We start from the raw sequence: 25,393 nt of genomic DNA on the forward strand, positions 1-25,393 counted from the left end.
GTAAAAGCTGAATCTGAAAATCGTTATGTACGCTCTAGGTCCAATCTGCAAGTGGCTATAATTCCGAACAACTTAGAACCACTGCTGTCAATCAAACCATTAGGTGAATGCTTGAGAAGGTAAAAAGCTACTTTTGCGAACTAGTCCTAGGTTTTTGGCTAAATCTGAAAAAGAAAAAAACACTGAAGTACAATTCTCTGGACTCTCTATGTCAGTATTTTTTTTTTTTAAATGTTAAAATTTATCTTTGGGAAGCTATAACGGGGTCGTTTAGAAAAGGGGCCTGTCCAAATTGAACAAAAAGCCTATAAAGCCTAAACGAAAACTGAAAACTTCACCAAACACCAAAACATATGCAACAGGTGACTCTAAACCCCAGCTGCCACTATAACAGTCATAAACATTAAAAAACATATTTCTATGGCAAATGACCTGTATTTGCCAAAAATGCTTTTGAAACCTGAATTAGGTGGTTACAGGCTTGCTAAATAACATGTACTGTAATATCTTTTTTCATATCTGCTTAAATGCCTTCAAGTGCTTTAACCCCGGAAATCACTGCTTGCAGCTATATTTTTCAATTTAATTCCTTGTTGCTGAATTAAAGTATTAATTTCTTAAAGGGGTAGTTCACCCAAAAATGAAAATTCTGTCATTAATCACTCACCCTCATGTTGTACCAAACCCATAAGACCTTCATTCATCTTCAGAACACAATTTTTTTTATGAAATCCGAGAGCTTTCTGACCCTGCATGGACAGCAACACAACTGACATGTTCAAGGCCCAGAAAGGTAGTAAAGACATCAACTATTTTAACAATATTCTTAATACCTGTCTATACAAAGTCAGAAAGCTCTCAGATTTCTCAAAAATATCTTAATTTGTGTTCTGAAGATGAGTAAAGGTGTTACTGGTTTGAAACAACATGAGGGTGAGTAATTAATGACAGAATTTTCATTCTTGGGTAAACTATACCTTTAATACTCCAAACTTTTGATTGGTAGTATATCATATATACATATATGGTCCTGATATGAGTTGACATTTGACCACAGTGTTTTACAGATAAGTGACTTTGTCACAGTAGTATTTTGCCCCAGTAACATTTCATTCTAAGTGCATTGTTCAAAATGAGCAATCATTACTTTAAAGTGTTTTTACAAACTAAATGATTTTTTATTTTTTTTTTTGTAATCAACAAAGTTCAAATGAATAGTTCACCCAACAATGAAATTTGACAAAAAATGTCATCATGTACTCACCCTCATGTGGTTCCAAACCTGTATGACTTTACATTCTTCAGTGGATCACAAAAGTAAATACTCTTTAATACATACAGTGAAAGTCATACAGGTTTAAAACGACATGAGGGTGATTAAATAGTGACACAATCTTCATTTTTGAAGATTAACTCGTATGTAACATAGAAAACTCAAATTTTGCACGTTGACTACAGAAACTCAGGCTCACAAAAATATGTCTATCCTTAGACAGCATTTGCGTTGGTGTTTCACTATAGTGTGAATGAAGTCTTTGTAATGTCACGGAGCATGACTGATGGTGCTGTCACACATGTAAAGGAGCGAACAGCAGAAGTCACAGATGCCTTTGTTGGGCTAACGCTAATGCTAATCATGGCTAATGCTGGGGAAAGATTCTCAGAACTCTCAGAATTCCAGAGATTTAGTTCCACGCAAATGAGCTTGCCACAGATCTGCGATCTCTAGAGAAGTATGTCCCAAGAGACAAAATCAAACCATGAAAAACAAAAAGGAGTATCTTTTCAGTAAAGGTAAATATTGAAGCTACCCACACAAATACTTCCAAACCATTTTTTATTCTTTTTGCATCTGCTTTACACAGTTTGTGACACTTAGGTCTGCTAAGCAATACCACAATGATAAAAATAAAAGCAAACTTGAAGTTAATAAATAGAACTCCTCTGTATAATGTATTCACACAGCTGTACAATCCCATGGGCCATATATGGGACAATATGACTCTCCCATAAATACAGAGAAACTGTCTCTTTTTGTGTGTGCATTGGTCTACATGATCGTACAGCTCTTGGCTCTGTCCTCCCTGAGGGTCGGGGTGGGTTCAAGGGGCGTGGCTTCTGAGCTGACTGGCAGCAAAGGCTGATTAGATATGCGCTTGAGAGCGCGCCTCGAAGAGCTCCTCTTGAGGCTCGGGATGGCTTCACGTCTGACAGACACCAGTGTAGTGATGTGAAACACGTCTCGGACGCTGTTCACGCACATTCGGGACGAACATTCCACGTATGCAACTGCGCCCAACTCTCGTGCTCGTGAACTCCCCTGAGAGACAGAAAAAACAAGTCAGTTTAATTGTACTCTGTCAGAAATATCCCAGAGAATTTACATTCTCATTTCTCAATTTCCTTGTCACCCCTTTCTCTCTCACGCTCTTTAATGGAAACCCTTTTTTGGTGTTCATCTGAATTACAGCAAAAGCCAACCAAATGTCAAAGCAAAAATAAACATGCCACTCAACTGTTTTTTCATCTCTTCCCTTCTCGCACTTTTTGTTAATGTTAGCTCATGGTTTTTTTTCTTCTCATAGTACTTTCCACGAATAGGGTGCACAAACAAGACCTGAAGCTCTTCTAAAATGTCATTTTTTCGCCCACAACAAAAGGTCAGTGAAAGTACATGAACATATCTAATAGGCCTCACAACAAAAACATGTAATTTGTGCTTCTGATGCTTTAAAAATACAGTAGCTGGACACAGAATTGAACCATTTTCTGGTGAAGTGCCATATATTCTTCTTATTACAGAGCAGAATTATAGAGAAAACTAGGTGTTTTATAATGAAGTGTTGCTACAGCGAGTTGACCCGCTCAGAGCATTGACGTAATAGAGGGAACATTTTCTACCGCTCTCTCTGTAGTTCGGTTTCTGTGTATAATTATAAGCTTTCTTTTAGTGTCTGTGCGTGCTTAAGAAATGGTTTCAAACACAATATAGGAGTGGTTGACATGTCATTTCAAGCTGTGACATCAGTGAACTGCGTGAGATACTATATTTGCATCTAAATATATATATATATATATATATATATATATATATAAATGCCATTTTTTTGAGATAGGACAGATCAGAAGTGACAGGAAACGAAGTAGGAGAGAGATGGGGGGCAGGATCGGGAAAGGTCCTCGAGTCGGGATTCGAACACAGGACGCCCGGAGCACAACGACGCTGTATGTCGGTGCGCTGCCCACAAGGCTATCAGCGCTGACTGCATCTAAAAATATTTTAAACATAATTTCATATAGTCACTGAGGAAGACAGGGCTTAACCTTTTAAAACTGAATTTTTTTACACTTTTTAAGGGGACTTTTTTATTCACACACATGCTACTCTATGCGTCTTACAGTTCGCACACATCTACCTTTGATCTTGAATTGACAGTCTACTAGGTACAGTGGTGTGTAAAAGTGTCGGCCCACCTTAATGATTTCTTTTTTTTTTGCATGTTTGTCACACTTTAATGTTTCAGATCAAATTTAAATATTAATCAAAGATAACACAAGTAAACACAACATGCAGTTTTTAAACAAAGGGGTTTTTTATGAAGGGAAAAAAAAATCCAAACCCATGGTTAAAACATAACTGTGGTTTATCACACCTGAGTTCAGTTTCTCTAGATACACCCAGGCCTGATTACTGCCACACCTGTTTGCAATCAAGAAATCAGTAGACCAAAAGATCCTCAAAAGCTACACATCATGTTGAGATCCAAAGAAATTCAGGAACAAATAAGAAAGAAAGCAATTGAGATCTATCAGTCTGGAAAAGGTTATAAAGCCATTTCTAAAGCTTTGGGACTCCAGCGAACCACAGTGAGAGCCATTATCCACAAATGGCGAAAACATGGAACAGTGGTGAACCTTCCCAGGAGTGACCGGCTGATCAAAATTACCCCAAGAGCACAGCGAAGACTCAAAAAGAGGTCACAAAAGACCCCACAACAACATCTAAAGAACTGCAGGCCTCTCTTGCCTCAGTTAAGGTCAGTGTTCATGACTCCACCATAAGAAAGAGACTGGGCAAAAATGGCCTGCATGTTCCAAGACGAAAACCGCTGCTGAGCAAAAAGAACATAAAGGCTCGTCTCAGTTTTGAGAGAACACATCTTGATGATCCCCAAGAATTTTGGGAAATTACTCTGTGGACTGACGAGACAAAAGTTTAACTTTTTGGAAGATGTGTGTCCCATTACATCTGGCGTAAAAGTAACACAGCATTTCAGAAAAAGAACATCATCCCAACAGTAAAATATGGTGGTGGTAGTGTGATGGTCTGGGGCTGTTTTGCTGCTTCTGGACCTGGAAGACTTGCTGTGATCAATGGAACCATGAAATCTGCTGCCTACCAAAAAATCCTGAAGGACAATGTCCGGCCATCTGTTCGTGACCTCAAGCTGAAGCAAACTTGGGTTCTGCAGCAGGACAATGATCCAAAACACACCAGCAAATCCACCTCTGAATGGCTGAAGAAAAACAAAATGAAGACTTTGGAGTGGCCTAGTCAAAGTCCTGACCTGATTCCTATTCAGATGCTGTGGCATGACCTTAAAAAGGCGGTTCATGCTCGAATGTCCTCCAATGTGGCTGAATTACAACAATTCTGTCAAGATGAGTGGGCCAAAAATCCTGCACAGCGCTGTAACAGACTCATTGCAAGTTATCGCAAACGCTTGATTGCAGTTGTTGCTGCTAAGGGTGGCCCAACCAGTTATTAAGTTTAAGGGGCAAACACTTCTTCACACAGGGCCATGTGGGTTTGGATTTTGTTTTCCCTTCATAATAAAAAACTTCATTCAAAAACTGCATGTTTTGTTTACAAAAAAATAAAAAAATCAGGAAGGGGGCCAACACTTTTTCACCCCACTGTATATTTGTACAGTTAAAGGGTTAGTTTACTCAAAAGTGAAAATTCTGTCATTGATTACTCACACTCATGTCGTTCCAAACCTGTGAGACTTTTGTTCATCTTCGAACACAAATTAAGATATTTTTGATGAAATCTGAGAGCTTTCTGACCCTCCGTAGACAGCAACGCAACTAAAATATTCTCAGGTCCAGAAACGTAGCAAGGACATCGGTAAAATAGTCCATGTGACATCAGAAGGAGTTCATTTTTTGTGCATAAAAAGTTCTTGTAGCTTCGTAAAATTACAGTTGAATCCCTGATGTCACATGGACTATTTTAATCTATTTTTTTACTATTTCAATGTCCTTGCTACGTTTCTGGACCTGGAACATAGAGCTGTCTATAGAAGGTCAGAGAGCCCGCAGATTTCATCAAAAATATCTTTATTTGTGTTCCAAATATGAACAAAGATCTTATGGGTTTGGAACGACATGAGGGTGAGTAATTAATGACAGAATTTTAATTTTTGGGTGAACTATGTGTCTTTGTTCTTATGTTTGTGTAGCAGCAGTTGAATAAACACTAATGTCCTAAAACAATCTTTCTTTTCTCTTCATGTTTCAGTCCCCTGTGTGAGTGTATTTATATGCTCACCTGTTCGTGAGTGACAGGTATGAGTCTCTGTTTGGACAGTTCCCGTAAGGTGCTGACATCTGTTCTCATATCCAACTTACAGCCAACCAACACCAACTTTGCATTAGGACAATACTCTTGAGCCTCCACCTGCCACTAAATGAAAAGGAAAGAGAGAATCTGTCATATGTAGGTCAGTTTAGGTAAAAGCATCTACTTACTTATCTACTGATCTGCACTACCATTCAAAAGTTGTTTTTAAATTAAAGGATTATTTCAGTTCTGGAATGAGGATTTCCTGATAATTTACTCACCCCTGTGTCATCCAAGATGTTCATGTCTTTCTTTCTTTAGTTGAAAAGAAATTAAGTTTTTGAGGAAAACATTCCAGGATTTTTCTCCATATAGTGAAGGTCCAAATTGCAGTTTAAATGCAGCTTCAAAGGGCTCTACACAATCCCAGGGGGGAATAAGGGTCTTATCAACAAAATGATCAGTCATTTTCTAAAACATATTTAAATATATATACTTTTTAACCACAAATGCTCGTCTTGCACTAGCTGTGTGATGTGCGAATGCGACTTCATGCATTATGTAATCATGTTGGAAAGGTTATGCGTGTTTATTGTACTCCAGTTAAAAAAGGTAAAAAAAGGTCTCATTTTCTCCTTTAATTTTGAAGTGATCTGACATCATTGTTTACCTTTTTTGTAAAGGGCTTTTGACGTTCGCTTTGTAAACACTGGTAAGTCCATTATTCTTTGACTGGGATCATGTAGAGCCCTTTTGAAGCTTCATTGTAACTGCAATTTGGACCTTTAACCTGTTGATCCCCACTGAAGTCCACTTTATGGAGAAAAATCCTGGAATGTTTTCCTCAAAAACCTCAATTTCTTTTAGACTGAAGAAAGAAAGACAAGAACATCTTGGATGGCAAGGGGGTGAGTAAGTTATCAGGAATTTTTCACAGAATCACAGAATCTGGAAGAAATATTGAATGGTTTCCACAAAAATATTAAGCAGCACAACATTTTTTTTTTACATTAATAATCAGAAATGTTTCTTGAGCAGCAAATCAGCATATTAGCAGGATTTCCGTACCTTTCTCCCTTCCTTACCCAGCTATTAACAATGTATAGACTGCAGCAGCTACATTTTGGCAGTAGCATGTAAATATTTTATTTCACCTTATAGCCACGACTTGTCCTTGTTTATGCTGTGATATAGTGAGCCTGTGGTACATTGCATCTGCTCCTTGTAGTTCATGTGCGCATAATGAGTGCATAATGTAGTTGTGTGTACATCTGAGAGAGAATTAGGGAAGCAATTTGACCAGTAATTGTCTGATTACTTACAAACACTCACGCTCATGCACATCCAAATCAAACGGCACAATATTTACACCAGTTTTAACCAATTAACCATACAGCGCAGTAAACAACAACAGCTTTAAATCTCCTTTCACACCACTGTAGCTTGAAATGACCCTGATGAGACCCTTTTCAGGAACATTCCAGCTAATACAGAACCATCCAAAGCCAGATATGCAGACAGCTTGTGGGTGTGAGAGAGGCATGGTGCTTTTGTGTGTGTGTTGTTCACCAGCCGCTGCAAAGGTTCAGCTATCTCAGCTATGGCACCATTTCACAGGTTCTGAATGTGTTCAACCATCCATCAAACAGTGATGTGATCTTTAACCTTAAATGCCACTGTTAACTGGCCAATAGGAGGTCACCGCCTGCCTCTCAACATTCCGCAACAGCCGTTAGCTCCGCCTCTGTGGCCTCAGAGGTGAGATGCTGAAGTCATTGGTGTAAAGACATTCAGTGTGTCTGCTGTAACAGGGTTAGCAGAACAGTGATGATGGTTTAGAGAATGAAAGGCTTTTGGAGAAATTTCAGACAAATCACTCTCTTCTAATTTAAAAAAAAAAGAGATAATTTATCTCACAATTTTGACTTTTTTTTTTCTCGTAATTGCAAGTTTACATCTCACAAATGTGACTTTTTTTCCCTCAGAATTGCGAGTTATTAAGTCAGAATTGTGAGATATAAACTCAAAATTGGACCTTTCCCCTCAAAATTGAACGGTGTAACTTGCAATTGCAATTAATATTGCACAATTTTGTGATTAAAAGTCAGAATTGCAAGAAAAAAGTCAGAATTGCGATATATAAATTCGCATTTGCGAGACAAAAGGTCAGATTTGCGTGTTTTTATTTTGCAATTCTGACTATTTCTCGCAATTGTTAGTCTATATCTCACATTTCTGAATTTTTCTTGGAATTGTGAGATATAAACTTGCAGTTGTGAGTTATAAAGTCAGAATTGTGTGAAAAAGTCACAATAACCTTTTTAATTTTTTTTTATTCTGCGGTGGAAATGGCCTTTCATATTTAAAACTTCAATGTTTTTGAAAAAAAGTTGAATTTTCACAGCATTTATTTGATCACACAATATAAACAGCAATATTGTGAAATGTTATTGCTATTCAAAATAACTGTTTCTGTTTTATATATATTTTAAAATTTAATTTATTCCTGACATGCAAAGCTGAATTTTCAAAAGTTATTACTCCAGTCTTCAGTGTCACATTTCTTGTTGTTATCAATGTTGCCAACATTTGTGCTGCTTTTAATGGTTTTTATGTGCTGTGATAATGGTTTTTCATGATTCTTTGAACAGATAGTTCAAAAGAACAGCATTTATTTAAAATAGAAATCTTTCATAAAATTGAAAAATAAAGAAATAAATGTCACTTTTGGTGGAAACTCAAAATTGCTAGACATAAACTCTCGAATTTGATTTTTTTCTCCAAATTTGATGACATAAACTCACAATTCTGAGAAAAAAGTCTGTTTTTTCCCACAAGATATAGAATTGCAAGATATAAACTCGCAATTTGGACTTTATTCTGCAAATTTTGTGTTATAAACTCACAATTCTGAGGAATTCTTTTTGCAAGATTTAGAATGACAAGATATAAACCCGCAATTATATTGTTTATTATATATATATATATATATATCAATACTTTTTCAGATCAAAATTGGACACTATAACTATAATTTTAAAAATTTCTCACAGTTGCGAGTATATATCATGAAATTCTGAGGTAAAAAGACAGACTTGTGACTTTATATCTCATAATTCTAAGAAAAAATGTCAGAATTGTGACATTATATCTTGCAATTCTGAGAAAAAAGTCTTGCAAGAAAATTATTCAGTGGTGGAAATAGGCTTCAAAAGTTATGAAGTCAGAATTGCAGGATATAAACTCGGAATTGTGAGAAATAAAACCAGAATCGCAATTCTGACAAAATATCAGTCTTTCCCCCTCACATTATTACTCGAATTGCGAGTTTATGTCTCACAATTCTGAGAAAAGAAAAATCTGAATTGCAAGTTTATATCTCACAATTCTGACTTTATAACTCCCAATTGCATGTCATAAGGCCAGAATTGCATGGTATAAACTCACAGTTGAGAAAAAAACCTGACTGATTTTAACTTGCAATTGTGAGTTTATACCTCATAATTCTGGGGGGGAAAAGTCAGAATTATAAGTGTATATTATGCAATTCTTAAAAAAAAAAAAAAGGTCAGAATTGTGAGTTAAAAAGTTGCAATTACCTTTTTTTTTATTCAGTGGCTGAAACAAGCTTCCATAATAGAAGCATTGATTTCTTAAATAACCTCAATCTGACCTCAATCTTCTAAATGTCTGAATATCTTTTTCTCATCAGACATACACTACCAGTCAAAAGTTTGGACACACTTCCCCATCAAAGAGAATGGAGAAGTGTGTCCAAACTTTTGACTGGTAGTGTATACTAAAAGAGACTTAAAATCGAAAAACCCATTGAAACCCTTCAGTGCTAGTCTCACACCCTCATTGCCACATAATTGCTGGCATCTGTGTTTAGGTAAAGCTTGTGTTTTTGTGTAAATCCACAATGCCGTCATCCTCCCACTGCTAAACACCCACAAACAAAAACTTCTCTTAGTCGACAATAACATTGTGTTTTCGAAGCGAGGTTAATGCTGCAACTATGTGCGTGTTTACAACTACAGCTTATAACGTCATTCCAAAATGCGCTGTTGCATTTGTATTTACTGATATTTTTCTTCTTTAGGGCAAGAAAAGAGAAAACAGAATAAGAAGAGATTCTGACCTTCTTAGGGATGCTGTCCAGTGTCTCCGGCCTGCTGATATCGAAACAGATGAGCACAGCATCACAGTCTGGATACGCCAGAGGCCGTACATTATCATAATACGAGGACCCTGCGGAACACAAGCACAGTGAGGGGTCAGGATAAAGCTGATGTTCAAATGAAAGAGGAAACGCCGCTGGAATGGCGCTTGTGAATGCTGTGGCACATACAAATTATGTACAGTGGGTCATACAGCAGGGCAGATGATATAAAAGACTGATGTTTCTAGAGTGGTGAGTGCCTGAACAGGAAGGAGAGGTCAGTTTAATTCCAGCACAGTAAATTCTTTCTTTTCGACTGTGTTCTGAATAGCATTTTTAACATTAGCATTCATACTTCTGCAGAATGATGTATGTATACTGTATACTGTGCACATCATGTCAATCTTCTAACAGCTGGAATACACTAGATGACCTAAAATCTAAACAGATATTTTAGCAATGTCCTTACTACCTTTCTGGGCATGGGAACATTTCAGTTGTGTTTCTGTCTATGCAGGGTCAGAAAGCTCTCAAATTTCATCCAAAATATCTTAAAGGATTAGTTTACTTCCAGAACAAAAATTTACAGATAATGAACCCCCTTGTCATCCAAGATGTTCATGTCTTTCTTTCTCCAGTCATAAAGAAATTATGTTTTTTGAGGAAAACATTTCAGGATTTCTCTCCATATAGTGGACTTCCACGGTGCCCCGAGTTTGAACTTCCAAATTGCAGTTTAAATGCGGCTTTAAACAATCTCAAATGCGGTTGTAAACCATCCCAGCTGAGGAAGAAGGGTCTTATTTAGCGAAACGATCCATTTTTATTACAATTTATATACTTTTTAACCTTAAATGCTCGTCTTGTCTTGCTCTGCCTGATCTCTGTTTTTTCCGGTTCAGGACAGTTAGGGTATGTCGGAAAAACTCCCATCTCATTTTCTCCCTCAACTTTAAAATCATCCTACATCCCTGTTTTACCTTTTTTGGGTTGGTACTTCTGCAGCAATGTAAGATGATTTTGAAATGATTTTTGAAGTTGAGATTGTTTAAAGCCGCATTTAAACTGCAATTTGGAAGTTCAAACTCGGGGCACCGTGGCACCTTTATTTTACGTTTTTTTTTAACTAGTTGCTTATTAGCATGCATATGAATAGAATATTAGTCATTTATTAGTACTAATTAAGCACATATTAATGCAGCAAATTAGGAATTTACTGAGGAAAAATCCATAGTTAATAGTGAATAAGTGTTCCCTATTCTAAAGTGTTACCGGGAGTTTTTCTGAAATGCTTTCCTCAAAACATAATTTCTTTACGACTGAAGAAAGAAAGACATGAACATCTTGGATGACAATGGGGAAAGTACTTTATTTGTACATTTTTGTTCTGGAAATGAACTTCTCATTTAAAGGATTAGTTCATTTCCAGAACAAAAATGTACAGATCATTTACTCACCACTTTGTCATCCAAGATGTTCATGTCTTTCTTTCTTCAGTCGTAAAGAACTTAAGTGGTGCCCCTTTGTTCACCAGTGTGAGCAAAAGTTAAAAATATAGTTGATAGTATTGATTCCAGTGATGTTAGAAATAGAAGTCGGTCAAGTTAAACTCATAACATTGTGGAACACATATTGCGCTCAGTACTTTCAATGGGGTTATGAACTGCCACTGTCTAAAATTGGCATAGTCTCTGTCTTTCCTAATCTCCTCTCTCGAACTTTGCATTCATCTCTCACTCTCCTGTCCTTCCCTCGAGTGAGGACACAAATCCAGACATAGACAGAGAGCGATAGGGAAAGAGGGAACGAGAGAGAGAGGAAGTGTGAGAGTGACAATGAGCGTTTGAAGCGCTGATCAAAGCTATCAGTTATTATGGGCTGGCCTCAGGAGCTACCCTATGAGCTGCATGTCCCACAATTCCCTCTGGCAGGTCTGTCAACCACAGCCAGGGGAAGATGGTCAAATCTCATTTCTTAGATGAGAGTGCAAATAAGGATAAGAGGAAACTAATACAAGTGTACAGAGAGACAGACTGGCATGAATAAGCGGATTCTGTCGTCATATTGCTTGTTTGTTATTTGTCACCAAGTTGTGCTAGTCCACAGGGACACAGAAGAACTTTTTCTGTTCTCCCTACAAAAGCTTCTAAAATAAACTTGTTTACTTAGCTATTCAAATGAGGACATAATTTTTACATAAACCCCATGAAAATCACCCAAACACCCTACTCCAAGTAAACCTTTAGCAGACAAAGAAAAAAAAAATTATATATATATATATACACACACACACACACACACACACACACACTATATTGCCAAAAGTATTCGCTCACCCATACAAATAATTGGAATCAGGTGTTCCACAGGTGTATAAAATCAACTGTGGAACTGTGATAGGATGCCACCTGTGCAACAAGTCTAGTCGTGAAAAAAATATTCCACAGTCAACTTCCAGCTGTATTATAAGAACGTGGAAGCGCTTGGGAAGGACAGCAACTCAGCCACGAAGTGGTAGGCCACGTAAACTGACGGAGCGGGGTCAGCGGATGCTGAGGTGCATAGCACAAAGAGGTCGGCAACTTTCTGCAGAGTCAATCGCTACAGACCTCCAAACTTCATGTGGCCTTCAGATTAGCTCAAGAACAGTGTGCAGAGAGCTTCATGGATGGGTTTCCATGGCCGAGCAGCTGCATCCCAGCCATACATCACCAAGTGCAATGCAAAGCATCGGATGCAGTGGTGGAAAGCAGTGGTTCTCAATCCTGGTCCTGGGGGACCCCTGCTCTGCACATTTTGCATGTCTCCCTTATTTAACACACCTGATTGAGATCATCAGCTCATTAGGAGAGAGATCCATGAACTGAACTAACAAGCTGAAGATCTCAATCAGGTGTGTTAAATAAGGGAGACATGCAAAATGTGCAGAGCAGGGGTCCTCCAGGACTAGGATTGAGAACCACTGGTGTAAAGCACACCACCACTGGACTCTAGAGCAGTGGAGACGCGTTCTCTGGAAAAAATTCCCATAAACACACTCCTAAACCTTGTGGACAGCCTTCCCAGAAGAGTTGAAGCTGTTATAGCAGCAAAGGGTGGACCGACGTCATATTGAACCCTATGGATTAGGAATGGGATGTCACTTAATTTCATATGCGATTCAAGGCAGGTGAGCGAATCTCCATATAGTGATCAGTCCATACATTATTATTATTATTATTATTATTATTATTATTTTATGAATAATAATAACAAACATTACTATATTAGTTTTAACTTATTTTATTTTATTTATTTATTTATTACTAATAAAAAAAATCCATGTAATATTAATAATAATTCATGATATTTATATAGTATGTTTTCTTGACACTCTTGACAAGCATTTTACACATTTAGTGGGAGAAGTAATAATAATAACAACAAAAGATGAAATAATTGTAACAAAATTGTAATAAATTTATATTTAATCACGTATGAAATAATAATAAGAATGAGAATAATAAGAATATTATTATTATTTATTAATTAATTAATTTTTTTAAAGAATAATTTTCCTTTTATTTCTTACCTATGAATGGAAAGTCCCAAAAGGGAAATGAAAATTTATTTCATACCAGATTTATCTCACCTCTCAGGACAGATTTGTCCCCAATGTATAACTCAGTAAACAACCCCCCCCACCCCCCCCCCCCCCACACACACACACACACAGAAACAGTGTTTACAGCTGCTCTGCATCTTGTATGGTTGTGAGCTCTTTTCGTAACACTGCTGTTATCTTTTTTTATCTGTTTTTCTATTTACCAATCTGAAGCCCTTCTCATTAATGGTCACTCTCCTCTGCCAATCCAAAAAACATTCACGCCATGTTAAAAACCATTCATTTCCTGTCTTGTTTGCAGTGGGTGTTAAATAACAGAATTCTTGGCCGGTTGTTTTCTTTGTTTTATTTTCTAGACATTATTACTGTGATTACGTCTGTAGTGAGAGAAATAATTTGTGTCTGGAGAACAGTGTGTCTGTACGAAATGCTGACCTGAATGTTTGCCAGTAAACATTCTCCTCTTCCAGTCGCTAGATTCACTTCTCGCCAGCTGTACAGCTGTGTGTGTGTGTGTGTGTGTGTGTGTGTGTGTGTGTGTGTGTGTGTGTGTGTGTGGATGAAGCAGAACTCTATGGGACATCACTACAGATTGTTGAAGATGTAGCCGTAAGCACAAGAGTGTCAGTCAGCTCAATAGCAGCACACATATGCTCACACAAACATCGACAGACACCTCATTAAGACCCATCAGAGACACAGCGCGATTACCTGTGTGAATGTGTGTTTATGTTTACATTTTTCTAGATCTAAACAGGCCTAAGGGTAAGGCACAAACAGGTAAAACTGAAAAGAAGAACATTATGTCGGCAGAAACTATGCCTGATGTAGGTTGTATGACTAAAATATTGCATTAAAATTTGATTTTTCACAGTGCAGAACGTCTTGTATTTTTTTAATAATACTTTGCACTGTAGCCACTGGAACTTCAAAACATTTAGATATGGTCTTATAGCCCTTTCCTGACTTGTGAGCAGCCATAATGCACAGCCGCAGGTCCTCAGTGAGCTCCTTTGTCTTATCCATGACTGTTTTTCACCTGTTGAGTTGATTAAAACAGCTGTTCTCAATGAATCAGGGTAATTAGGATGCTTTAGAACAGCTTGGACTATTTGGAATGGTATAGAACTTTGGATTTTCCCATAGACTGTGACAGTTTGCAAAGGGAATGAATAATTTTGGACATGCCACTTTTTGTTCAAATGTAAATAAAAGCTGAGAAATATTTTTTTCCACAATGATGCCTCTTATTGCATCATCTTATTATCTTTTGGGAGAAGCCTGTGTCATTTCCGGTCAAAAAAAACCTTGCTGGTTGAATAAAAGTAACTTTAAGTCAGAATTTGCCAGGGGTATGAATAATTTCAGGTTTGACTGTATTTACTTGAAAAAAAAAAAATTTAAACAACACAGTATTTCTGAAAAATGTAATAAAACCATTCAAATGGAATCCAGAAAATTAATTGAAAATAGAATTTGGTCAAAATAAAACTAAATTTGAGAAAAAATATTATGTATTTCATAGTGCCTTAAAATTTTAATTTTTTTCACATTAGTAAATTGTGTAAATTTAATGATTTCAGTTAATTATATTGGGTTTTTTTCATTAATAAAATTTAGCTTAACCACTAAAACAGAATCTATAAAAATTAAAACAGAAAAAAACTTCATTCCATTGGCTTCATTAATATAATAACATTATTATAATGAAATAAACTATAAGATGATTTTTATCATCACAAGTCAGGATTCAAACTCGGGATGCCTGAAGAGTAGTGGCTCTATGTGTTAGTGTGTTGCCCACAGAGGATATGTTTCATCAACACTTGTCCGAATCGCTGTAAAGGTTGTTTCAGATCAAAATGTGCAAGTGACTACTAGGTGTCACAGTGGAGACAAGTGTCGGATTGTTTTGAAGCCTCAACACAATTCGGCACATTTGCTTCAACTGTTTCAGTGATTCATGAAGCCTCGCTCTGCCCATCACTACTTTGCAGTTACTTTGAAGAGCGAACACTCTTCAAGGGTTGCCATGTCCTCTTATTATAAGTGACACTTGTTAAGCATCTTTGGGAGTTAATAAAGTAGTCAGGTGCAGGTCAGAATATTTTGTTATTTTGGATTTGTTTATTATGGGCTTATTTGCTGTTTTTATGCCAAGATCTGGCAACACCACAGAAGAGAGAAACAACTCATTAAATATGTCCATAACAACTACTGTTCCAGTTCCGTACACACTGAGTAAAATTTTTGTAAATGCGGTTGTCACTACCTGAATTTTTCGGAAGTCAGCTCAGTTGTAAAATGCATTTGTCACTCCTATAAATTATTGAACTCTGTGTACAGAACAGGATTAAGCACTAAAAGGTGAATTGACAGTGCAGAGTGTATGTGGCCTATTTTTGTTTGACTATTTTGGTAGAACTCAAGTGACCTAAATTCAAAAGTTTACAAGTTTGAATAAACTTAAGGAAATGTACCTAAAGGAATAGTTCATCCAAAATTTTTTGCTGACTTTCATGTCATTCCAAAGCTGTATAACCTGTTTGATATTTTGAAGAATGTTTATGGACATTTAATCACACATTTCTTCCTCTTTAGACATAGAGTCAAACCAAAAATTATTCAGACACCAGATATAATTTTGATAATTTTGACCAGTAAAATTGATAAAAACTTAAGACCAAAAATTATTCAGACACTTTGACTTGACCTTTTTACACAACAGAAGGAACAAAACAAGCATTGCTTGGTCAACAAAGTATTGATAGTTGTGTAAATATTATCATACTAGCAGTTGTCTGAATACATTTTGGTTGATTGTAATTTATTACATAACTTTCTATCAAAGTTATCTGACATTATCAAGATGAATTTGTTCTGACAATTTAACTTTGAGTTCTTGTCATATTTTATTACCATTTTCTAAACTATAGTGAATAAACTGTGATAATGTAAGAAAGGTTGAAAGTGTCTGAATACATTTTTAGTTTGAAAAATCTTTTCAATAGGTCCATTAACTAAAAGAATATTAGTTGGGGTACCATCAAAATAAAGAGTTAGGAGACGGTGTACTAATCCTATAATGACCGGTAGCTGACATCCCTGGTGAAAAAAAAAAAACAGCTAAAACCAGGGGGTTTTGGCCACTTTTCCAGCCTTGCCAGGCTGGTCTTAGCTGGTCAGACTGGGAAACCACCAGCTAAAACCAGCTACTTCCATCTTAAATCAGCTAAGACCAGCCAACCAGCCAAATAGAATGTTTAAAGTGGACTTGAAGGAAGAATATTTAAAAAAATATTAGGGCCGGGACTTTAACGCGTTAATTTAGATTAATTAATTACACAAAAATAACGCGTTAATTTTTTTTAACGCATTTTAATCGCACTTAATTTTGCACCGCGGAACGCTTCTCATTGGATGAGTTTCAGCGGACCGATTATACTGGAGCGCCAACTAGCGTTCAGACAAAGGAATGCGCATATCACCGCAGCACATCGAGCCTCAAGTATCACCTCAATGCTTTTACAGAAGGTCTACCTACCTATAGGGTACCTGAATTTCTGAAATGAAGGCTAGTGTATTTCTAAATATCCCAGTGTTTCCCCTACCATTATCTTAGGTGGGCGCTTTTACAATGTCTCCTCCAAGAAAACACGGACTGGATCGCGGACTCCATTCATAAAAACCGAATTTACTATAGCGCGGAATGCCACGTAAATTCGTCGAATTCGCGATATGGACTAGTGTCTGTGAAAACTGAAATGCAAAAAGACCGTTTTAATATGAATCCTGCATGTACCGTTTGCCTCTAGAATGGCAGAGACGCGTTTTTTTCACTGCACGCGTGATGCTCCCGTTAATGTTTGCCATTTGCATCTCACATGAACAGAGACTTAATCTCCAAAGCTACTGTCAGTGTCACTTTTACCGTTTCATTTGAGCAAACTAGCATCATATCATACTTTACACACAGAAACTTCACGGCAACCTGTCAAAATAAAAGTACGGTTTAACATGAAACAGAACAATATTCCTATTTAAATAATTGACAAAAAACAATATATATGATAAAAAAAAATAACAACAAGATTAACCACTTAATTTTAGAAAAAATACTATGATTATTATTATTTATTGATTTTAACATTTGATTAAAAATAAATAAATGTTTATGCTTTCATTTGATTATGAGAAAAATTAAAACACAAGCACAAAAAAATAGCAAAAGATTGTAAAGCCCTATTGTTCAAAATTTTAAAATAGAGAGTTTTGGATTTATTTGTTCACTGAAATAAATGTTTTCGTTATGGGAAACACTGTATCCTATTGCTACAGTTAATGGCAATATTGCAATGGTCTGTTGGACTTGGTTGAACAAAAATAAACAATATTTTGTTGCTTAAGTTTATGTATTCAGTCATTATTCAATGGTATACTAAAAATCCATATGAAAAAACTTACTTCTCACTGTTCTCAGGTCAAATATTTATATGCGATTAATTTCGATTAATTAATTACAAAGCCTCTAATTAATTAGATTAATTTTTTTAATCGAGTCCCGGCCCTAAAAAATATATATTGCATTCTACAGAATAAATTAAGTCACACAGCTCTGAAATGACGTTTGACTAAATGATGATTGTAATTTTCCCTTTAAGCTCTATCAACAACATCTTTAGCTTGCTCTCGGAATCTCAAAACAAACAAAAACTGCACTTGACAGATATGCGAATACAAAGGAAGTCGTACGATTGCAGCGCTGTACACTTCCCTGTATGTGGATTTCTGTCAGCATGTTATTTGTTTGATAATAAAAACTGAGGGCCGACTGAAAATGCTGAGGAAAAGGCTGAAGAAATCATATAAGAAACAAAACAAATCACACACAGTTAAACAAAGGGAGTCTCTCATTGCCATTCAGCGTTCTCATTACTCATTTCTCATTAGTCATCAAATCATTAGTTGCCCAAGTTCTCCAGATGGCTGGGCCAAAACACTCATCCAACTCTCGATATTTACAACTGCAAATTCACCTTTCACACACATTCATTACAAATCCATAACACATCTTGACATAAAGATTTATCCACAGTTACACTATCTTGTAGCTTTCATGTCAAAATATTTACTTTTATCCCACACTCTCAGAAAAAATGGTACAAAAGTGTTACATTGCTGGCATGGCACTCTTATTTAGATCTAAAAAGATGTATATTTGTACCTCAAAGGTACATATTTTTACCTAAAACGTGCATTTTAGTTTATTTTAGTGTATATTGGTGGATATTAATACCTTTTGAAAGGGAATTCGGCTTAATGTGGACAGACAACAATGAGCAGTTGTTGGCTTGGGAATAAAAAAATCCAAATTTGGTTATAAAATGTGCTAACATATGTCAAGAAAAAAAATGTGTAGCTGATTTTATGTCTGGTTCGTTCATCACACTAGAGATAGAAGGTCAAGTCAAGTTTATTGCATTGTGGGATACAACATTTCATGCAGTGTGCTCTGTTGTATGCTGCACATTTTTTCAAATGTAGAAGGTCATCTGGGTATTCTCTGCATGTAAAAATTTGCACAATATACAGTTGAAGTCAGAAGGTTACATTAACCTTCCAGAATCTGCAAAATGTTAATTATTTTACCAAAATAAGAGGGAAAATACAAAATGGATATTATTTTTTATTTAGTATTAACCTGTTCGAAAGTTTACATACACTTGTGTTGTTACCTGAATGCTCCACAGCTGTTTTATTTGTTTGTTTGTTTGTTTAGTGATATTTGTTCACGAGTCCCTTGTTTGTTCTGAACATTTAAACTGCCTGCTGTTCTTCAGAAAATCCTTCAGGTCCCACAAATTCTTTGGTTTTTCAGCATTTTTGTGTATTTGAACCCTTTTTAATGACTGTATGATTTTGAGATCCATATTTTCACACTAAGGACAACTGAGGGGCTCATATGCAACTATTACAGACGGTTCAAACACTCACTAATCCAAGGAAAAACAACGCATTAAGAGCTGAGGGGGTGAAAACTTTTGAACTATGTACATAATACTTAATACATAATAATAATAATACTACATAATACTGTTCTACCAACTTATAGAGTTAATCATTTTAGGTCATTTCAGTAAAACAATATCGGCCAATAAAATAGATGTAAATATACATATACTGTACTTCTGCTCACAAAGCCACTGGGTGCCTGGCTGTTGTCAAGAGGGCTTACTGACAACATTTTTAAACAGTGATAAAGTTCATAACCAGCTGAAATTTATTATCACACAGTCCACGCTGAAACAGTCTCTTGAGTCCCAGACTGTAGTATGAGAGCGCTCACGGTAAAGTGAAGATTTACTCCCGACAGGGTTACAGTCTGACCCAGCACAAGCCTACAGACCAACAACAACAGGAGGAGAGGAAAACATTCCCATTGGAACTTAAAAATGGAGATGACAAGAAAAGAAATTCCCATAAAGGACTTTTATAGCAGGGTGGGGAAACATGCAGAGGCCAAGAGCGGGGGATTTATGGGTCACGCTTGCTGAGAAACCCCCGAAGTGTGTGTCAGGACGAGTGTGTGTCAGCAGTGGTGTAGCTTAACACCAAGTGTGCTAAAATCCACACTGACAGTACTGTCCAAACACGCATACACAGCCCTGAACATATTACTGGAGTTGTGGCTAACTTGTTGGCTTGTTTTATAGACGAGAAGCTCGAATCCGCACAAAGCCATTTATATTAGAGATCTCACCCAGAGATACAGTCCAGAACTCAAGAGCAATATAACAGGATCATCTGTATTCATAAACCCTGCATTGTCTATTGTGTATTGTTAAATCAAAGCAGCGAGAGTTCTGCTTCCTGACTCTTTGTAGTTCAGACATCACATATTATTTGAGGAAATGTTGCTGAGACACTCTTGTGAGTCTCTCCAGACAAACAAAAAGCCAAGCTCAATCTTTCTCATACAAATTCACAAGGGGTCAGCCAGGCCATGGGAGCGGTCAACAGGAATGAACCGTGTCCATGCATAGACGACACTGGCACCAGGATTTGTTACAGTAGAACTTTTGCTATTGCATCTATCTGTTTATCTGTTTATGCAGAGGTTTCAAAATTTACACTCCTAGACTTTCCAAATCAGTTTGACGCCGCTAAAGAGCACAGTGCTTGAGTCACAGTACATCACTGGCTAAGCTTGGACTGGAATATTGGTATATTTCCTTTTGAGAATTGAGAATCTGTGGAGGGAGCTAAAGAACAGGGTGATGGCAAGGAGACCCTCCAACCTGAAAAAGTTGGAGCTTATCGCTAAAGATGAATGGGCAAAAATAACAGTGGAGACATGCAAAAAGCTGGTCAGCAATTATAGGATGCGTCTGATTGCCGTAATAGCCAAAAAAAGGCTTTTCTATTGATTATTGAGAAGAAGAAAAAAACTTGCAGGTTGAATAAAAGTAACAGGGGTATGAATAATTTCGGGCTTGTCTGTATACACACAGAGAGAGAGAGAGAGAGGGTATTACAAGCATGGTTATTAAAGTGATATTATCATGCCTATATGTGATATTATCATGCACACTAATAATGACTCAAACAGATAAAACTTAGAAATCACACTAAAATTACTAACAGTAATGACTGTTTTGTGGCAGAAAACACTGGCAACAAGTGGAGGGAAGCTAGTAAAATCCATGGAATACAAGAAAAAATGTATTGTTGTGCCTTTGGATGTCAGAATCGGAATACAAATCATTTCTATAGAATCCTGTCGTAAAGACACCATTTGAAACTAAATGCAGACGTTTAAATGGACAGACTATGGATGAAACCTGCTATGATTAATCAACTTTTAAAGAATACATTTGATTTAAACAATATGTCTGCAAAATATTTACATATGCAGTTCATAGGGGACATACTGTATTGTATTAGCCCTACAGTTACAACATGAAATACTATTTGAACCTATAACATTTTACCTGTTTTATCTCACTGTTCTGTTTTATCTCTCCTGGTTCAGATTTTATAACTCGATTTAACTCAACAATAGCGAGTTCCGTCAGTTCTGAGGGAAAAAAAAAGCCAGAAATGTGGGATATAAACTCATGATTCTGAGCTCAGGGAAAAAGAAAGAATGACGAGTTGACCTCAGAATTAAGAGAATAAAGTCAGAATGTTGAAATATACACTCAAATTGACCTTTTTTATTCTTTTATTAAAAGACTTCCATAAACTGCTACTTACTGTAATTTTCTGCAACTAAAATGCTGTAAGTGACGTAACTGTGATGTCTACTCCAAATTGGTCTATAGCATACAACCATATGCCCTGTTGTATACTGCATCCTTTGGTGAAAGTACAACTTTCCAAAATAATTATATTTTGTGTAGTATGGTAGCATGATATTCCGAGCAGCTGTTTAAATTTAATGCCAAGCCGATCTCACCTGATGTGTCCCACATGTTTAGCTCGATGCGGTGCTTGTCGATCTCAAAGCTCGCCGTGTAGTTCTCAAACACTGTGGGCGCGTAATTCTGCAATGAAAAAAGCAGATTTGTTTAGTCTACTAAAACAAAATATCAACTATTTCAATATTTAAATGTGTGTCATCCCCTTGCTATGTATAGATAATACCTTCGATTTACTTTCCAATATGAATCATAGCGCCCACCTACTATTACTATACTAGTTATTGATTTGTCCATTTTTTAAAGACAGTTGCAACAACAAAAAATGTCTAAATTGAGAACGATTTAGCTAACTCTGAGTTGTCAGACTAGTACTTACAACATAGTCTCTGTGTTTATGCATCTGGCCCTAACTTGTACACAGATCTGGGTAATAACTGATTACATGTAATCTGGATTACGTAATCAGATTCCAAAAATGAAGTACTTGTAATTAGAGTAAGTTACATTTTAATATACTTGTAATCGGACTACAGTTACTCTTTATTGATTACATGATAACATATCATTCACACAATAGAAATAAATTATTCATCATTTATTGATGCTCTCTAATTCCTCTTTTTATCTTTTAGAATTTCCTTTTTAAAATAGTCTACTGCTTATATACACTCAGAAAGTCCAGTTTTGTGAACATTCACACATAGACTAGTCATTAGTCAGGTGGCGACACAGCACTTGACCAATGGATTTACAAAAATCATTTCAGGTTTAAGAAGAGTTTCAGCACTGCATCAACTACTAATGGACGCATGCATTTTTATTTGAATTATCAATCAGTAGGTTATTTAACCATGTATTATTATGTTTTATTGAAAGGCTTTTGTCTTTCAAACTCATTAAAATGCACAAATTCTCATTATTTCTTATTTGCATTCTCAAACTTTTTGTCATCTGAACCTCTTTCACCTAATATATTTACTTTAAAGGAATGGTCAATCAGAAATTCTGTAAAAGATATCTTCAATATCTTTGCATTGAACATTGAGCATCGTAACTTTGCAGATGTTGTTTATGCTCAAACAGCAACATTATACTCTAACAAAAGTTTAAAAAGTGAAATCATGATCAATGACCCCCTTAAAGGTTGTATCAGCGATTTCTAGCCTGAAACATAAAGTGTCAAATTCAGCTGACCTTTCATCACGATCCGCTCGCTGCCTGCCCCATAAATTGTCTGTGAAAAAACGCGTCTCTCAGCCTAGGGTCCGAGATATGCCAAAAAAACAATCGGTACTACCAACCTTTCCACACATAAACAAACAGTGTTCCAACCAATCAGCGTCAGGGGTTTGGTGTTGTGGACTTTCGCTCCGCCTCCCTCACATCCCAGCACCAGTAGGAAAGTCCACAACACGAACCCCCTGACGCTGATTGGTTGGAACACTGTTTGTTTATCTGTGGAAAGGTTGGTAGTGCCGATTGTTTTTTTGGCATATCTCGGACCCTAGGCTGACCAGAGAGATGCGGTTTTTTCACAGACAATTTATGGGGCAGGCAGCGAGCGGATCGTGAAGAAAGGTCAGCTGAAATTGACACTTTATGTTTTAGGCTAGAAATCGCTGATTCAACCTTTAAGTACCACTGAGATTTTACAATAAATATTTTAATTATTAAGTATCACATTTGCATGTTCATGGTTTTCTGACATTGGTTAATGGTCATATGGCACACAGGTAAACATAAAATATTCCTTCTTTTTTTAGTAAGTGAATTATTTTGATTATTATTTTAAAATGATTTATTTTAATTATACATTTTTATGATTGAATTACTTGTTAGCCTTTCACACAAACCCCCTGCAGTTCCTTTACGAACCCCAATTAGGAAAACCTTGAAGTAATATAATGTTTAACGCACTTCATGTTGTTAATTACAATTAAAGGAATATATTTTCTATATATATGTGTATAAACCCTGTTGTATATCTTTGATGAATTTAATAGCTTTTCCAGCATGTGATAGCTTTATCTTCCTGGACCATAACACTTGAGAAAAAATAGAATTCAAAAAAGGTAAATTAATTAAAATGTAGAGATGTTGAACTGCTATATTTTTAGTTACTGTTTGACTTACCACTCTACTTTAGTACTCACTCTTTGTATTTCTACATCATTATAGTACAAGATTATCCTGTTTAAATCAATGTGATAAACGAGGTAGGTCAAAAGTAATCTAAAAGTTATCAAAAATATAATCTGATTGCATTACCTAAAATGTGTAATGCAATGGATTACCTTACTGACTACATTTTCAGTAACGGATTACAATTTGTAAGTAATCTACCCAGCTCTGCTTGTAAAAGCCAATAACTTGTATAGTTTTGTAATGAAATGTTATTTGAAAACGCGGTTACAATTCGTATGTAAATAAAAAAAAATTATGTATACATCCTAATTTGCACTCTGCTTAGTAGCAGTCTCACTTAAGCGTTTCTTGCAGTGAACGCCTCTGTGCCAAGTTAAAAACGACCAGTCACAAGCATCATGCTGTTTATAAAACTCATAACATTATAAACTTAAATTTAACAACTTTTAATGCAACCTACAGTTATGTTCACAGGTTTACAGGTCATAGTATTAGGCTACTTTAACACATACTCTGACTATTTTCCTATTTAGTAACTTATTTGCTTTTTTTATCTAGTAAAATAGGTATTAAAGATAAATAAGATGATCCGTTCACCTCTGGGTAGCTGTCCTTGGCGAACACATGCAGCAGCGCCGTTCCCTTCCGAAGGGAACTCTCACTGCGTCCTCTAGAGGGCGCTTTTGGGGAACGCTGCAGCGTTCCCCAAAAGCGCCCTCTAGAGGACGCAGTGTCTCGTTCCCTATTCTCAGGGAACTAGGGTTACATACGTAACCTGAGACGTTTTTCCACACTGAGTGTCACCGACCACCACGATCTTACAGCGGCTGCACTGTCCTTCCATCATCATCACTAACAGCACTGTCCTAGCGCTTAACGAGCACCATCCGCTGCCTGCTAACGGTCCTTTATAACGGCAAATCAATGATTCAGAGGAGAAACAGTGTGAGTGTGTCTCTGAGTGGACGGATATGTGCCAGGGAGAGAGTCCACTCACACACTGGCGTGCGCCCCTCCCCTGTCCGCCTGTCAGTCTCCGGGTTCCCACGGTGACACCACGCGCTCAGTCTCACCCCCTCTCGAGCGTCATGAGCCGGGCTTGCGGGTCGTGCTGCCGCCTCTAGACTCGCTACCCTTGATTTCGAATGACACGATGTGGTTATCTTGCCTTCCTGCTGTGGTTTGGGCATGGTGTAAATTAAGCGACCCCTCTGGCTCGTGTATGGAAATTGTTTTAACGATGTGATTTAACACTTCGCTGAGTCCCTCATCCAGGGTTGCCAAGGTCATGAAAAATATCAAGAAAATGTCATTAAATTAAAAACCATGCACTTGGAACATTAGTGCAATTTGACAAAATGTCAAAAAGTCTATTTCTATACTGTTGTGAGTGCAATCTCTACGAATTGATTTTAAATCAATTAAATCTTATACATTTAAAATGATATTTCTGTTTCTAAATGTTATGGTAAAGTGTTCTAATGTTTTGTGTT

At 36.7% G+C, this 25,393-nt stretch overlaps 1 protein-coding gene across 2 annotated transcripts; it reads right to left on the reverse strand.

The window, feature by feature from the left end:
* Window positions 1-1,820: 1,820 nt before the first annotated feature.
* On the reverse strand, window positions 1,821-25,067 carry rnd2 (Rho family GTPase 2). 2 transcript variants are annotated; one of them, XM_073833387.1, is made up of 6 exons: window positions 24,682-25,056; window positions 24,498-24,536; window positions 21,791-21,878; window positions 9,708-9,817; window positions 5,555-5,689; window positions 1,821-2,320 (listed from the first exon to the last, which is right to left on the reverse strand). In XM_073833387.1, exons 1-6 carry the CDS (start codon window positions 24,748-24,750, stop codon window positions 2,051-2,053), a joined length of 711 nt encoding a protein of 236 aa, XP_073689488.1. In that variant the 5' UTR covers window positions 24,751-25,056; the 3' UTR covers window positions 1,821-2,050. The 2 variants fall into 2 exon arrangements, with proteins under 2 accessions (XP_073689488.1, XP_073689489.1); XM_073833388.1 differs by lacking the exon at window positions 1,821-2,320 and adding an exon at window positions 2,329-3,269 and having other exon boundaries at window positions 24,682-25,067.
* Window positions 25,068-25,393: the final 326 nt, after the last annotated feature.

Source organism: Garra rufa, chromosome 1 (assembly GCF_049309525.1).
Source record: "Garra rufa chromosome 1, GarRuf1.0, whole genome shotgun sequence".
NCBI classification, from domain to species: Eukaryota; Metazoa; Chordata; class Actinopteri; order Cypriniformes; family Cyprinidae; genus Garra; species Garra rufa.

Bases quoted from the DNA above. Each gene is read 5' to 3' on its own strand.
- rnd2 (XM_073833387.1), bottom strand. From the start codon at position 24,750: ATGATGATGGAAGGACAGTGCAGCCGCTGTAAGATCGTGGTGGTCGGT. The intron at 21,879-24,497 runs GTGAACGGATCA...TTTTCATTGCAG, and splicing joins CCAAGGACAGCTACCCAGAG to AATTACGCGCCCACAGTGTT. The intron at 5,690-9,707 runs GTCAGAATCTCT...CTTTTCATTTAG, and splicing joins TGGACAGCATCCCTAAGAAG to TGGCAGGTGGAGGCTCAAGA.